General features: G+C 45.5%; 1 protein-coding gene across 1 annotated transcript in view; it reads right to left on the minus strand.

Annotated features, from left to right (window-relative positions):
* Window positions 1–14,007, minus strand: part of IFT81 (intraflagellar transport 81) — a 328,264-nt gene that overhangs the window by 120,694 nt on the left and 193,563 nt on the right. Inside the window, exon 9 of the mRNA XM_082255594.1 lies at window positions 1,916–2,079. Coding sequence (XP_082111720.1) covers window positions 1,916–2,079 — 164 coding nt within the window. The remainder of the gene's footprint in view (window positions 1–1,915; window positions 2,080–14,007) is intronic.

The raw sequence follows: 14,007 nt of genomic DNA on the forward strand, positions 1-14,007 counted from the left end.
GTATAATACCCCTGTATTGGTCCCTTAAGGGAATCCTCCAGCTGCCAGCGCCTCACCCCCCAGTGGTGTACTCACATGCCCTAAACTTCAGCACTCTGTAATCCGCAAGAGTGATATACTCTATACAGATAACAGCGCTTGCTTTACAAAGTTTATACAAATTGTCATACAAAATCAAATCAGCAAATAAAGAGTATTTAAAAAAATGTATGCTAGTGCAACAAAAATAAATAGATTATATAACCCCCAATCACAGTGAACACAAACTTATTGAAAACTCAGTGTAAGGTGAAAAAGTCCCTATAGTGATCCTCCGTGATATCAAAATAGACAACGCGTTCTTCCTGCCGTGGTGGATAAATATTTCCCAGAGTGAATCCCACTAAGAAGAGGGTGACACCATGTGTGGGTAGTAAGAGTGAGGATCCCCACTCACCAGATGATGTTTATCCTCCTTGTCATATGATGAGAGGATCAAGGAGAGCTTCAATGGCCTCCGTGACCAGGATATAGCCTCCAGCTGCTCCTCCAGTCCGCCTTCCTCTCAGTGGTCATAGGCCCCGAAGTTAGTGCAAAACAGAGTGAACAAAAATGAAGAGCAAACTCCTCATTGTGTAAAAACTTTTTTGTAGCCTTTATTAAAAGCCCCTTATAGCGGTGGTCAGTGGCCAGCTTTTGAAGACATCACGTTGATGACAAAAGGAAGGAAGGAAATCTATTTTGATATCACGGAGGATCACTAATGGGACTTTTTTCACCTAACACTGAATTTTCAATAGGTTTGTGTTCACTGCGATTGGGGGTTATATAATCGAATTATTTATTTTTGTTGCACTAGCATATATCTTTTATATACTCTTTATTTGTTGATTTGATTTTGTATGACAGTTTGTATACACTTTGTAGAGAAAGCGCTGTTACCTGTAAAGAGTATATCACTCTTGTGGATTACACATTACTGTTTAACCACTAAGTTTATAACAGCAGCTACTAGTTTTAATCTACCTTTATTTATTTGGTATTTTGTTGGCGCGAGTGGGTTCACAGTATTTTGCACTAATCTTGCTCCTTGCTGCCGCTAGAAAGAGAGCTTGAGGAGACCGCTGGCTTCATCCCTTTTACCAAGATTGCCACCGGGCCCTCCCCCGTGAAGTGTTTCCGGCTCGCGCTCCTGCCATTTCCTCAGTTGCAGCCAAAGACACTAGTGATAACATGGGTGAACTGTCACAGAGGGAGCACACCCAGTCAGCAGTACTAAACCACTCTCTGGACAGGAAATACACTATGAGCACCAATGCTCCTAGTAGAATAACACTGAGAGGAAAGCCTAGGCAGCCCAGAGTGTAATCCCCATTTAAAGAGCCCTGATCTGCAGGGACACTCACTATCTCACCACAGGACCAAATCTTTACCCATCATGGTGGGCTATGTCCCACTGGACCCTCAGAGACTCAATCCCGCTCTTTCTATGGGGTCCACTGCCCTAGACCTGTACAGTGGCACACTGGAAAACCTTTGGCCAGTTATTACTGCACAGGGTTCCGCATCTGTAGGGTCCATCGCCAACTGGCCACATTACAGGCATCCCCGCTTAACTATCCACTTCCATCGGGTACCATCCATCTTAGCTCCCAGCTTTAGGAATAGATTCAGCTGATCAATCTCGTGATCCCTGCTGGAACCACTTGAGAATCTGTTATTACTATACAGAGAGTTGTACTTTGTGTACATCACCTTTCAGACACTGGCAAAAAAACAAAGTCAAGAATGAGAGGAGTTATATTGGGGGAATCCTTGCCTGTTTTTTTCTGCCAGTGTTCACTCACCTATAGGTGGCCTATAACCCAGATAGTCATAATTTAAAATCTGCTGTGTGTCCAATGATGTACAAAAAATAAATATATTTCAGGAATACCTTAGCTTCCAGTTCTGTAAGATCAGATTGGTCCATCACTTGTTCACTGACAACTCTTTGCATGAAGCTCCAGGTCCGTCGCTTGCTCTCCAGTTCTTTAGGAAGCTTTTCAGAAACCATATATGAATTAAATTTTATTTCTTCTTCAAGTCTTTTTATTAAACCTGCACGTGACACAAAGTATAAACAAATAAAATACAAATATGAACTTTCCTATTGAGGAAATAAACAAACATTCTCTCCAGGTCAACTAGTAACACATGAACAAAGTCACATGAACAAAGGGATAGTAATTCATATACATAAAGAACCGTTGCAAGGAACAGAAAGTAGTGTTTTTAAACTCTTCAAGCCCAAGGACGTCATATGATGTCCTGGAATGAGTGGAGGTATCTGAATGATGCCTGCAGCTGTATCTTTTGCAGCCAGCGATTCCCTGCACCATAAGAACAATCATAGCGGCAGTTCAGCCGCTTGATCGTTCTTACAGGCATAGGGAAGAGACGTACCTCCCCTCCCGTCGCCCTCCCGTGCTTCTAGGGGCTCGCATTCGGCGAGCTGAAAAAAGGAATCTGCCGGTAGTGGAAGTACACCAAATGGTCCCCGGAAGTCTCTATGACTCTCGGAGGCCCGGGCGTGGCGTTATGATGTCATTTCCGGCCTGGCAGTTGTAAATACATAATTTTTTGTTTTGTTTTTTTGATCTCAGTCTTTCCAGGCTAGAGGAGAGATGTGGGGACTAATAGACCCCACATCTCTCTATAAAGAGGACCTGTCATGGCCTATTCTTATTACAAGGGATGTATACATTCCTTGTAAGAAAAGTGATAAAGAAAAAAAAAATTAAAACGGAAAGTGTAAAAATATAAAAATGAAAATAAAATAAAACAATGAAAAAAAGCGTCCCCGTCCCGCGAACACATACGTTCATCGCGCCCACATATGTAAACGGCTTATAAACCACACGTTAGGTATCACCATGAACGTTAGAGCAAGAGCAACAATTCTAGCTCACAACCTCCTCTGTAACTCTAAACTGGGAACCTGTAAAAAATGTTAAAGTGTCGTCTAGGGAGGTTTCCAAGTACCGAAATTTGGCGCCATTCCACGAGTGTGCGCAACTTTAAAGCATGACATGTTAGAAATCTATTTTACTCAGCGTAACATCATTTTTCACATTATACAAAAAAATTGGGCAAATGTTTGGTGTTTTGTCTTTTATTTATTCATGAAACCATTTTTTCCAAAAAAATTGCTGCGCAAATACCGTGTGACATAAAAAGTTGCAATGACAGCCATTTTATTTCCTAGGGTCTTTGTTAAAAAAAAACATATATACTGTAATGTTTGGGGGTTCTGGGTAATTTTCCAGCAAAAATTATAATTTTTATATGTAGAAGAGGAGTGCCAGAATAGGCCCGGTATGGAGTGGTTAAGCACTTTTTGAAAATCATAACTTGCGATATTCCTAAATGGAAAAACATTTTGTAACATTAAATTACAAAATACTTGATGTAGAAAGCATGTAATAGAATGGACACAAAAAAATCTGATTATGGAGACTTTGATGTAAGAAAACATTAGGGCAACATTTATAGACAGGATGGCCAACTTTGACAAATTTTGAACCCCCTGGGTCATTTTCTACCACCTACTTTTGGTAGACACCCTTTACCTTTATTACAGAGGGGCTATTCCCCAGTGGGACCTGGGTATCTACTAATTATCCACCATCCCCTTTTTTTCTCTCTTCTTTCCTCCCCCAATTTCCATTTTTTTTTTTAATTATTCCTTCCTTACTTCTTCTTACTTTTCTTTCACACTTACAGGTCTTTTAAGTTCTTTCACTAGACAAATATAGCAAGGTCTACATCAAACTATCACATGGTACTGATTCTATTTGGGCATATAATTAGTTTTAGGCAGGTGTGAAGAAATACTGTAAAGTACCGTAAGAAAAAAATATATATTTTAATTACTTATTTTTATCAATTTACAAAACACAAAAGAAAGAAGAAGAAAAATCTAAATCAAATCAATGTGGTGTGACTACCCTTTGGCTTCAAACCAGAATCCGTTCTTATACTTGCATACTTTGTACACTTGCACAAAGTCATGGATATTGTAGGATTAGTGTTAGGTGTAAACGCAGTCATCAAAGTGATACTAAACAGAGAACTGTTAAGTGCATAATTCATTCACATAAATCATACATATCATGCCACTGCATTTTTTTTTTTTAATCCTCTAAGTACGTTATTACTGCAGGACAGTTGTGTGGACGCATGGTCTTTCCCTGTTCTTTGGCATCTGCAGTGAAAGATCCTTGGTAGGGGTTTATATTCCTCCTACATGCTGATGTATGCTTTCTACAGTGTGAGTCTGTGTCTGGCCAGCCATGACTGTTGCTGTGCCAGTCACATGACTAAAAACATTGTTTCAGAAGAGCAATTCAAATGAAATTATAAATATCAAATAACTGTTTTATACAGGGCTATAATTCAGCTGCAACTTGGTGGAACTCAATTCCACCACCTCTGGCTCAGGCCCTCTCGTCCCTGCTCACCACTATCACTTGTAAACACAGAGGTCTAGCTTTTGGGTTTACAATTGACAGCGTGTCTCTCAGTGTCCCTCAGTGCAGGATGACGACAGGGGAGATGCAGGTGCTGTGCGGATGCCGACACCCCCACTGGATGCTCTCCCTGCAAGCGAGATAGCCAGAAACACCTACAGCGTGCGGGGAGGTACTAGGGCTGCCTGGGTGCCTCAGATTAATACAGCAATAAAAGTAGGACACATTGAAGATAGTGGAGCTTTTAGGAGGGGGGGGGAGATGGAGGCAGTGGAAGGGGGTTGCATGCAGGGGACTGAGCTGAAGAGGGGTGAAAGTGAGATGTGGATGGGGGATGCATAGGTAAGCAGCTGCGTAAGAAGGCTAAACGCTACACTCTGTATGCAGCCCACTCCTGAACTCTGCACAATGTATGTAGTGCACCCCCAAAGTCTGCACATATAACACCCCTAAATTCTGCACTTTACCCCCCCCCCCCTCCAAATCTGCACTCTACTTAATGCACTTGTGGTATTTTTTGCCCTTTAAGACCCTCCCACTTTTAGCGAAATTTAACAACACCCACTACTTGATGCGGTTTAGAGGATGTGTGTGTTGGGGGTTTGAGGGTTACGGGGGGTCGTGGTTGAGTTCCTGCACCTATTTTCTGAGAAGAAAAGCCCTGGTTTCATAGCTCCCAATAAATCTTTATTGAACATCAAATGTGTATTTTTGTGTATTAATATGGTGTAGGTGGAGTGAAATATGGTTGCCACTAGCTTTCATTTTGTTCAGATGGCATCTGCATTCAAGGCTCTTTTTTACTTTACAGGTATCAGCAATTACATTAGATTTATTTATTACTAACTTATATAAAAAGAAAGAATTTTTGTAAGTCTTCTAATGGATGTAATCAATCAACATACTATTTCCCATCCCAGCAGTGTTTAGCAATAGGAAGACTTGGAGGAGGAGGGGAGTGTAATTTACCACTGTGTATATGCTCACATGTCTGACTCAATAGTCACATGGGCTGCACAGATAAGAAAAAGGAGGAAATAGGGAGCTTACAAGGGAACTGAAATTGAGCATGCACCGTAGAGGACACCAGCTGGTCTACACAATCACAGGCTGCAATGAGGACAAAGAGAAGATGGGAGAGGCAGCTGGAGGAAGGTTCAACTAGGTATATTTCACTCTAAGCAATGTTTTAGTGATTTTGTGAGTATGCACACTCTGTTATAAAGCAAGTAATTAGAGTTTTTTCATAGCCTGGGTTTATTGACAATTTACATTAAACAGAAGTGTAGGAGGCTTTAAACTAGGTGAGGAACAGCCAAACTCTGCTACTAAGATGAGATTGTGGAAGACAGTTTCATACACAGGTCATACACCATGGCAAGACTGAGCACAGCAACAAGACACAAGGTAATTATAATGCATCAGCAAGGTCTCTACCAGGTAAAGATTTCAAAGCAGACTAGGGTTTCAAGATGTGCTGTTCAAGTGCTTTTAAAGAAGCACAAAGAAATTGGCAACGTTGAGGACCATAGATGCAGTAGTCTGCCAAGGAAACAATGCAGCAGATGAAAGACACATCATGCTTACTTCTCTTTGGCATCAAAAGTTGTCCAATAGTGCCATCAGCACAGTACTGGTAGAAACCAGTGGGACCCAGGTACACCCATCTACAGCCCAGAGAAGTTTGGCCAGAGGTGGTCTTCGTGGAAAAAATGAAGCCAAAAAGCCATACCTCTGACCTGGAAACAAGGCTAAGTGACTCATCAATGTATAAAAACATAGGAACTAGGGTGTAGAAAAATGGCAGCAGGTGCTCTGGACTGATGAGTCAAAAGCTGAAATATTTGGCTGTAGCAGGAGGCAGTTTGTTCACCGAAGGGCTGGAGAGTAGTACAGTACAGGAGGATCAGGTAAATCTAACATATTTGTTATTTTCATTTTAAAAAAATAACCAAGCTTTACCATCACTTTAAAATTAGCATTTTGTGGTTTTTTTTTTATGCACCCAATAAAAATGTTTTGCGCAAGAATGGATAATAAAACGAAATGCTAACAAACACAATCTGCTGTTTTGTAAAAACTGAATTTTTGTAAAATCTTACCATAAAATTCCTTTTTCTGAGTCCTCCGACAGTCGCCGCCCACTCATACAGTCTTCACTAATGGGGTATTGCTTCTTCTCCGCAGGAGTATCTAGGCATAAGACTTGTTAAGAACAAAATCATCTACATAGCCACACCCATGGGGGCTGTCCCTCTGGTCCAATATCCCCTGCAATAGCCATCCCAACTCAGTTTGGTCGCAAGCAGTAAAGTGAAGAAAAAACCCCAAAAGAGGGGCGGGGGCGGCGACTGTCGGAGGACTCAGAGAAAGGAATTTTCAAAAATTCCATTTTCTCTTACGTTCTCCGACAGTCGCCGCCCACTCATACAGTCTTCACTAATGGGGACGTCCCAAAGCAATGTAGACATGAGGGGTGGGCAACGCAACCGTCAGAAAGGCAACGCAGTACCCACATCAGAGAAAGGAACCTTACCATAACAGCAAGGGAACCTTCTGGGCAACAAAAAAGCTCAACGGGAGCAACAACCCAGGAAAGCAAAAAACCAAGGGGTAAACAACCCCAACAGCCAGGGACCCGCACAAAACCAGGGTCCCCCATGGAACTGCCGCACAGAGAACTTTGCGGTCAAAGGAGGCATCAGCTGACGCCAGAACATCAATCTTGTAGAATTTGGAAAAAGGTGTGCACTGACGACCAAGTCGCAGCCTTGCACACCTGGGCCACCGAGGCCTGATCCCGGAAGGCCCAGGACGCACTCACCGATCTGGTAGAGTGCGCCTTGACAGGGAAGGGTGGTACCCGTTCCTTCAACGAATAGGCCTGAACAATTGTCTGTCTGATCCATTTTGCAATGGTCGCCACAGACGCAGCCATACCCTTCCGAGGTCCCTCAGGAAGGACAAAGAGAGAATCTGATTTCCGAAAGGATTCAGTCGACGACAGGTAAACCCTGATCGCCCTGACAACATCCAAGGAATGCAGGGCAACCTCCTTAGGATGCTTAGGATTCGCACAGAGCGAAGGTAAAACAATGTCCTCACTGAGGTGAAAATCCGAAACCACCTTCGGAAGAAAGGATGGATTAGGTCGTAAGACCACCTTGTCCCCATGAACCACCAGGTAAGGGGAGCGAAAAGACGCCGCCAACTCCGACACTCTGCGAGCAGAAGTGATCGCCACCAGAAAGGCAACCTTTTTAAGACAGTAGAGGCAACGAAATTTCCCGGATGTTTTCAAACACGGACCGTTGCAACACGGACAGAACCAAGTTCAAGTCCCATGGAGGCAAGGGCTCCCTCCTAGGAAGAGCCAAGTGACTCACACCTTGAAAAAAGGTGCAAATCAAGGAATGAGATGGCACAGGGCGCTGGAAAAGAACAGACTGAGCAGATACCTGGCCCTTAATCGTGGCCAACGCAAGGCGCTGGTCCACACCAGACTGGAGGAAAGCCAACACTCTCGCCACCAAGTATGAACGAGGAGAGAAACCCCTGGACTCACACCAGGCAAAATAAGCTTTCCATGTACGGTAATAAATCTTACCAGACAAGGCTTTTCTAGCCTTGATTAAAGTAGGAATGACCTCTGAGGAGAGACCCCTGTCTCTCAGGACCTGGTTTTCAACAGCCATGCCGTTAAAGCTAGCGACTGTAAAGCAGGATGGAAGATCGGTCTTTGAGACAGTAGATCTTCTTGCATTGGCAACCGCCACTAAGGCTCGACGGCCAGATGAACGATGTCCGCGTACCAGGACCGGCGTGGCCAGTCCGGCGCCACCAGTATCACCACTGTTGGTTCCGAGGCCAACCTGCGAAGGAACCTGGACAACAACTGAATCGGAGGAAAGGCATACATCAGACGATATGGATGCCAAGGCACCACTAGCGCATCCACGCCGTCTAGGATCGCGCCGAGGATCGCGCGTTCTTGCCACGAACCTTTCCACCTTGTGGTTTAGCCGAGACGCGAACAGATCCACATCCGGGGATCCCCATCTCGCGCACAACATTTGAAACACCTCCGGGTGCAGGGACCATTCCCCCTGGTCCAGGGTCTGGCGGCTCAGATAATCGGCCTGCCAGTTCTCTACACCCGGAATATGAACTGCGGATATCGCCGGGACATGAGTCTCGGCCCAAGACAGAATACTGGTCACTTCCTGGGCCGCCGGGCACTCCTGGTGCCCCCTTGGTGGTTGATGTAAGCCACCGCAGTGGCATTGTCCGCCTGCACCTGTACAGGACGGCCCTGAAGACGATCCGACCAGTGGAGCAGGCACAGCCTGATCGCTCTCAATTCCAAAATGTTTATCGGTAGGGAGGATTCCTCCACCGACCAAGTGGCCTGGGGAGACAGGTTGCCCAGAACGCCACCCCAGCCCGTCAGGCTGGCATCTGTGGTTATCACCGTCCACAGAATTGGTCGGAAGGATTTTCCGTCCGACACAGCCGGGGACTGAAGCCACCACAAGAGATCCATTCTGGTCTGGCGACTCAGAGACACTCTCAGATCCAAGGACTGAGGCAGTCTGTCCCACCTGGCTAGGATCTCTGCTTGGAGAGATCGCGCGTGAAACTGTGCAAATGTTATCGCCTCGAAGGCCGACACCATCAATCCCAGGGACCGCATACAGGTCCTGAGTGACGAGGATTCGTTGTCCCTGAGGGACCTGACCTCGTCCTGTAGGGTCCGGAGCTTATCCTCCAGTAAGAACACCTTTGCTACGGGAGATGACTTCTGAACGTTGATGGTCCAACCCAACTCCTGGAGCGTCTAGACCGTAGTGGACAGATCGCACAGCAGGGTCTGATTGGCACTCGACCTCAGCAGGAGATCATCCAGATATGCCAAGACCGCAATGCCCTGTGCCCGCAAAAGGCCCAGAACAGGCGCCAACACTTTTGTAAAGACCCTTGGAGCCGAAGCGAGGCCGAAAGGTAACGCCACAAACTGGTAATGATCCTCCGCGATAGCGAATCAGAGGTACCTCTGATGACCCTTGAAAATGGGGATGTGCAGATACGCATCCTTCAGGTCAATAGAGGCCAGAAATTCTCCCGGATTCAGGGAGGCTACCACCGAGCGGAGCGATTCCATGCGGAATTTTCAAACACGCACGAAGCGGTTCAGAGCTTTTAAGTCTAGAATCGGACGCACTTTGCCCTCCTTTCCGGGCACAGTGAACAGATTCGAATAAAACCCCCGAAACCTGTCCCTATGAGGCACCTGGACGATAACCCCCTGGGCGAGGAGATCCTGTACCGCTTGATGCGGGTCTTGTAACCGACCTGGGGTCAAATGAATATTTGAGGGAAAGAATCTGTTCGCCGGCCGTGAAAGAAATTCGATCTTGTACCCTGACCGAATGATTTCCTGAACCCACCTGTCCGTGATTCGGAGCAGCCAAGGTTGGAGGAAACCGCGCAAACGTCCCCCCACCCCTGAAACGGGTGAGGGCGCCCCTTCAGGCAGAGGCGGACTGAGCCGCGACCCAGCTTGGCCGGATTTTTGTTTGCCGAGCCAGGGCTTTTTCTGGCCACCTTGTCTCTTGAAGGGTTTTCCCTTGTTCTGCACCTTGAAGGCACGAAAGGACCCCTGATTAGGTTTAAAGGAGGGGCCCCGCTTGCAGCGGAAAAACTTGCCCTTAGGATTCTGGGGCAGCAGAGTGCTCTTGCCCCCAGTGACTCCTTTAACCAATTCATCCAGGGAGTCTCCAAAAAGGCGAGACCCCACATAGGGAATATCAGCCACCGTCTTCCTGGATTTCTGGTCAGCCGACCAGCTTTTCAACCAGATTAGACGACGATTAATCACCGCGACACTGGACAGGCGCGCAGCTAAAGGGGCCTCATTTAAGGCCGCATCGCACAAATGCATGACCCCTTGATAAATCTGGTCCACCATATCCACAGTAGTGGGGGGGGGGGCAGAATCAGCCACGAGTGTGCGTCTGAGCACCTTGGTCCAATCCGCCACAGCCTTAGCCACCATTAACTTTCATATTCAGAATCAGAAGTAAAAGAAATCCTAGGCCTTTTTCTAGCAGCACGTTCAGTCATCAGCTCATCCATTTTGGACACCAAAGTCGCCACTACAGCAGCCAAATTAGTCAGGGTAGAGGATTCAGAGGAACCTGAATCCCCCACCAAAGCTGGAGGGAATTTGCTGTCCTGGGATTCCATTGCAAAGAAAAAAGTTTTTTTTTGTTTTTTTTAAATGGTACTGGCCCTTTGAGAGCGCCGCGGACCCCCGCAGCACACCGCTACAATGACTGTAACCACAGACCCCCCTCAGGGACCAACTGAAGCCAGGAAGGTTGCACAAGGTAGGAAAAGAAAGGACAGCAGAACAGATCCCCACAAGTGTGTTACCACCACCTTTGGTCGCTCCTGAGAGAAAGAATGAAGTGATGTCACCGCTGGAGGCTGAACTGAGGCTGCAGGCCAAGGAAAAATGAATGCCTATTGAAAGAAATGGGAGGCTTCGGTAAAATGGCCGCCTACATGTGCTCGGAACGATCGTTTGCCACACACAAGATGGCGCCGCAAGGCGCCAAAATACACTACATATCATGCAGTATAAGCGCCCATAGTGAAGCCAGACATGCTGCCCATACCTAAAATGGCGGATCGGCGGTTTTCAACCCCGCAGCGGTCGCCGCACGTGTCTGTACCTCCAAGCACCCTAAAGTGACAGTAGGAGAGGGACCCGCAAAACCCCACACACACATATGACACCACAGACACACAGGACTGCTGACCCCAGACAGAGGCCCCACACAGAGTGTACTTACCTGTACCCGATGGCGTGGGGTGCCTCATACAAAACGGGAAACCGCCCACCCTCAGATGGCAGGGGAGTGCCGTCAGCCACAAAACGCAGGACACTAGTAGTGCACGGACGAACCGTTGCTGTGTCCAGTGAGGTAGCCACCTCACAGGCTGCATCCCTGAGGACAGGGATGGGTCGTTTGCGAGGCCAGGGCAAACACATTGCCTGCTAAACGCTTGATGGCAGGCTGGGATTCCATCTGACCCTCTGTCCTGGAGAATCAGGACGATCAGTCCGATTCCCAGCTCCGCAAACGCCGTCTTCATCCGAAGATCCGACTAACTATCGCTGACAAAATAAACAGCTAGTAATGCAAAGAAAAAAATGACATTTTCCGAAAATAAATCATAAAAGAAAAGAAGAAGGCTGAGACTGTAGCCCCAGCACAGGGAAGCCTATCTACTCCTAAGCTAGGCAGAAGACAAACTGAGTTGGGATGGATATTGCAGGGGGGTATTGGACCAGAGGGACAGCCCCCATGGGTGTGACTATGTAGATGATTTTGTTCTTAAGTCTTATGCCTAGATACTCCTGCAGAGAGGAAGCAATACCCCATTAGTGAAGACTGTATGAGTGGGCGGAGACTGTCGGAGGACGTAAGAGAAATTAACATTTATTGTATGTATTAGAAAATGATTTACTGTATTTATGAGAGCTGTTAAAAGACAAGATTGAGCTTTTGTGTGTGGCTTTCAGTAAAAATTTTGAGTCCTTGGACATTCCAAGCATATGCAATTGCTGGTTGGTTAATGTACCAAATTCAGCACGAAAAAGCTCTTCTGACCATCTGATGTCAACAATTCACCAAATACATGCACTGAGAAGGGTCTGCAGTTTGGAGCAGCATTTTCTATTATGCTTCACTAGGCTACATGCATAATGTATTGTAAATGGCATTACTCATAATGTTCACAATGACCTTGGAGACCCACCTTTAGGCCCCTATTCTTGTCCTTCATGACTTGTCCAAGTGAGTGGGAAGAATATCAAAAAAAGTAAACATCCTTGACAGCAAAGAGCTCAAATACATTATCCCCACGTTCCACATGGCATCTGAAACTCCTATGCCTTACCATCACAAGATGTATAGTCTTGTCTCAGGTGCCACCAGTTTTTGTAATAGGCCATAGTTGCTCTTTGCTAAGGTTACCAAACTCCAAAATCAGACTCCTGAAGAAGTGGTAGGAATATACTATGTAATGCATTGTGCCTTGTCAGTATACCTGACCTAAAGATTTTTAACTCAGATACAAGGTAAGTACTACCAATACAAATCAAAAACAGTGTACATGCATTCACAATTTGAAGAATGTTTACAGGATTATCGTTCCTTCCTTCCCACTAGCTTCTACATTTCTAAGTCAAGGGACTCATTTTAGAGAGCACTTCTCTGAGATATTGGCACTAATCATGCTTCTCTCAGTTGACATAATGAGCAAGAACAATAAAAATGTCATGTTAGTAATATCTTCTTGTTCATGTCCTGAATATAACAGGTCCTTGCAATAAGCTTTCCTATTCCACCTTTATTTATTGAGGCCAGGGATTTAAATGTTATATCTGTAGCAGTGTACTTGTTAAATTCTGCCTAATTCATACATGATCCTGATGTTCCAGGATCTAATTTTTGTCCTTTTCTTAAAGTCAAATGTTATCAGCATGCAGTAATTGTTAACTCTTGGTTGAATAGCTGACTATTTTATAAACTAGTTTAAAGATGCCTAGGTGAAATCTAGGGAAACAGGCCTCTTCTTTTGGATGGACTTATTTATTTGTTGAATTATTTTGTTTAGGGTTAACTGGCCAAGTCACAGTCCCATCAATCTCATAGGTCATATATAGAATTAATGAGGTCTTTTCCCATGACCTGCTAAGTCCACCAACTTTGTTAATCAGATATTATTAACTAATCTGTATATCCAGAGTTTGTTCCCTTATTACCACCTGAAGACCCACCCAGTATCTAAGGCCTAACTTAAAAAAAATCTTAACTTAAAAAACTTAAAAAAAACCTAACTTAAAAATCTTCATCTGTTCTTCTCTGCTCTTCTCCCTCTCCTGGTCTTCTGGTCTTCTGCTCTTTTGCTGTCCGCTCTTCTGCTCTTTTGATGTCCGCTCTTCTGCTCTTTTGCCCTCGGCTCTTCTCTTCTTCTTCCGGTCTTCCTCTGACGATGTCTCAGATGATTATGCCGGTCTCCGGTCTCTGCAGCTTGTTATATAGCCATTGTGGGCCCCGCCCCCTCATGTCACAGATGACGTCATTGTGGCGTGGAATTCCCCCTCAAGATTGTCACAGTGCAAGTCGCGCCGCAAGTCGGATCCGACTTGCGGTGCGACTTCCATTCAAATCAATAGGCTCCCATAGGGAACCATTGATTTTGAATGGAGGCAGAAAAAACGCTGCTAAAAGCAATGTGGCCAAACATGCAATAACGCAAATGGAAAAAGCTACTGAAAGCACGTTTAACAGCTGCTTTTTTCCCGGCGTCAGAACTAGCTTTGCAGGACGTCCTGTGTACATGGAGCCTTAAGCCCCGGAGGATTTGGATGCTCAAAGACCAGGGGCTATTTTGCGATTTGGCACTGCGTGATTTTAATAGACAATTGCGCGGTCACGCGATG

The sequence above is a fragment of the Pelophylax lessonae genome, assembly GCF_965119305.1.
Source record: "Pelophylax lessonae genome assembly, chromosome: 1".
NCBI lineage: Eukaryota > Metazoa > Chordata > Amphibia > Anura > Ranidae > Pelophylax > Pelophylax lessonae.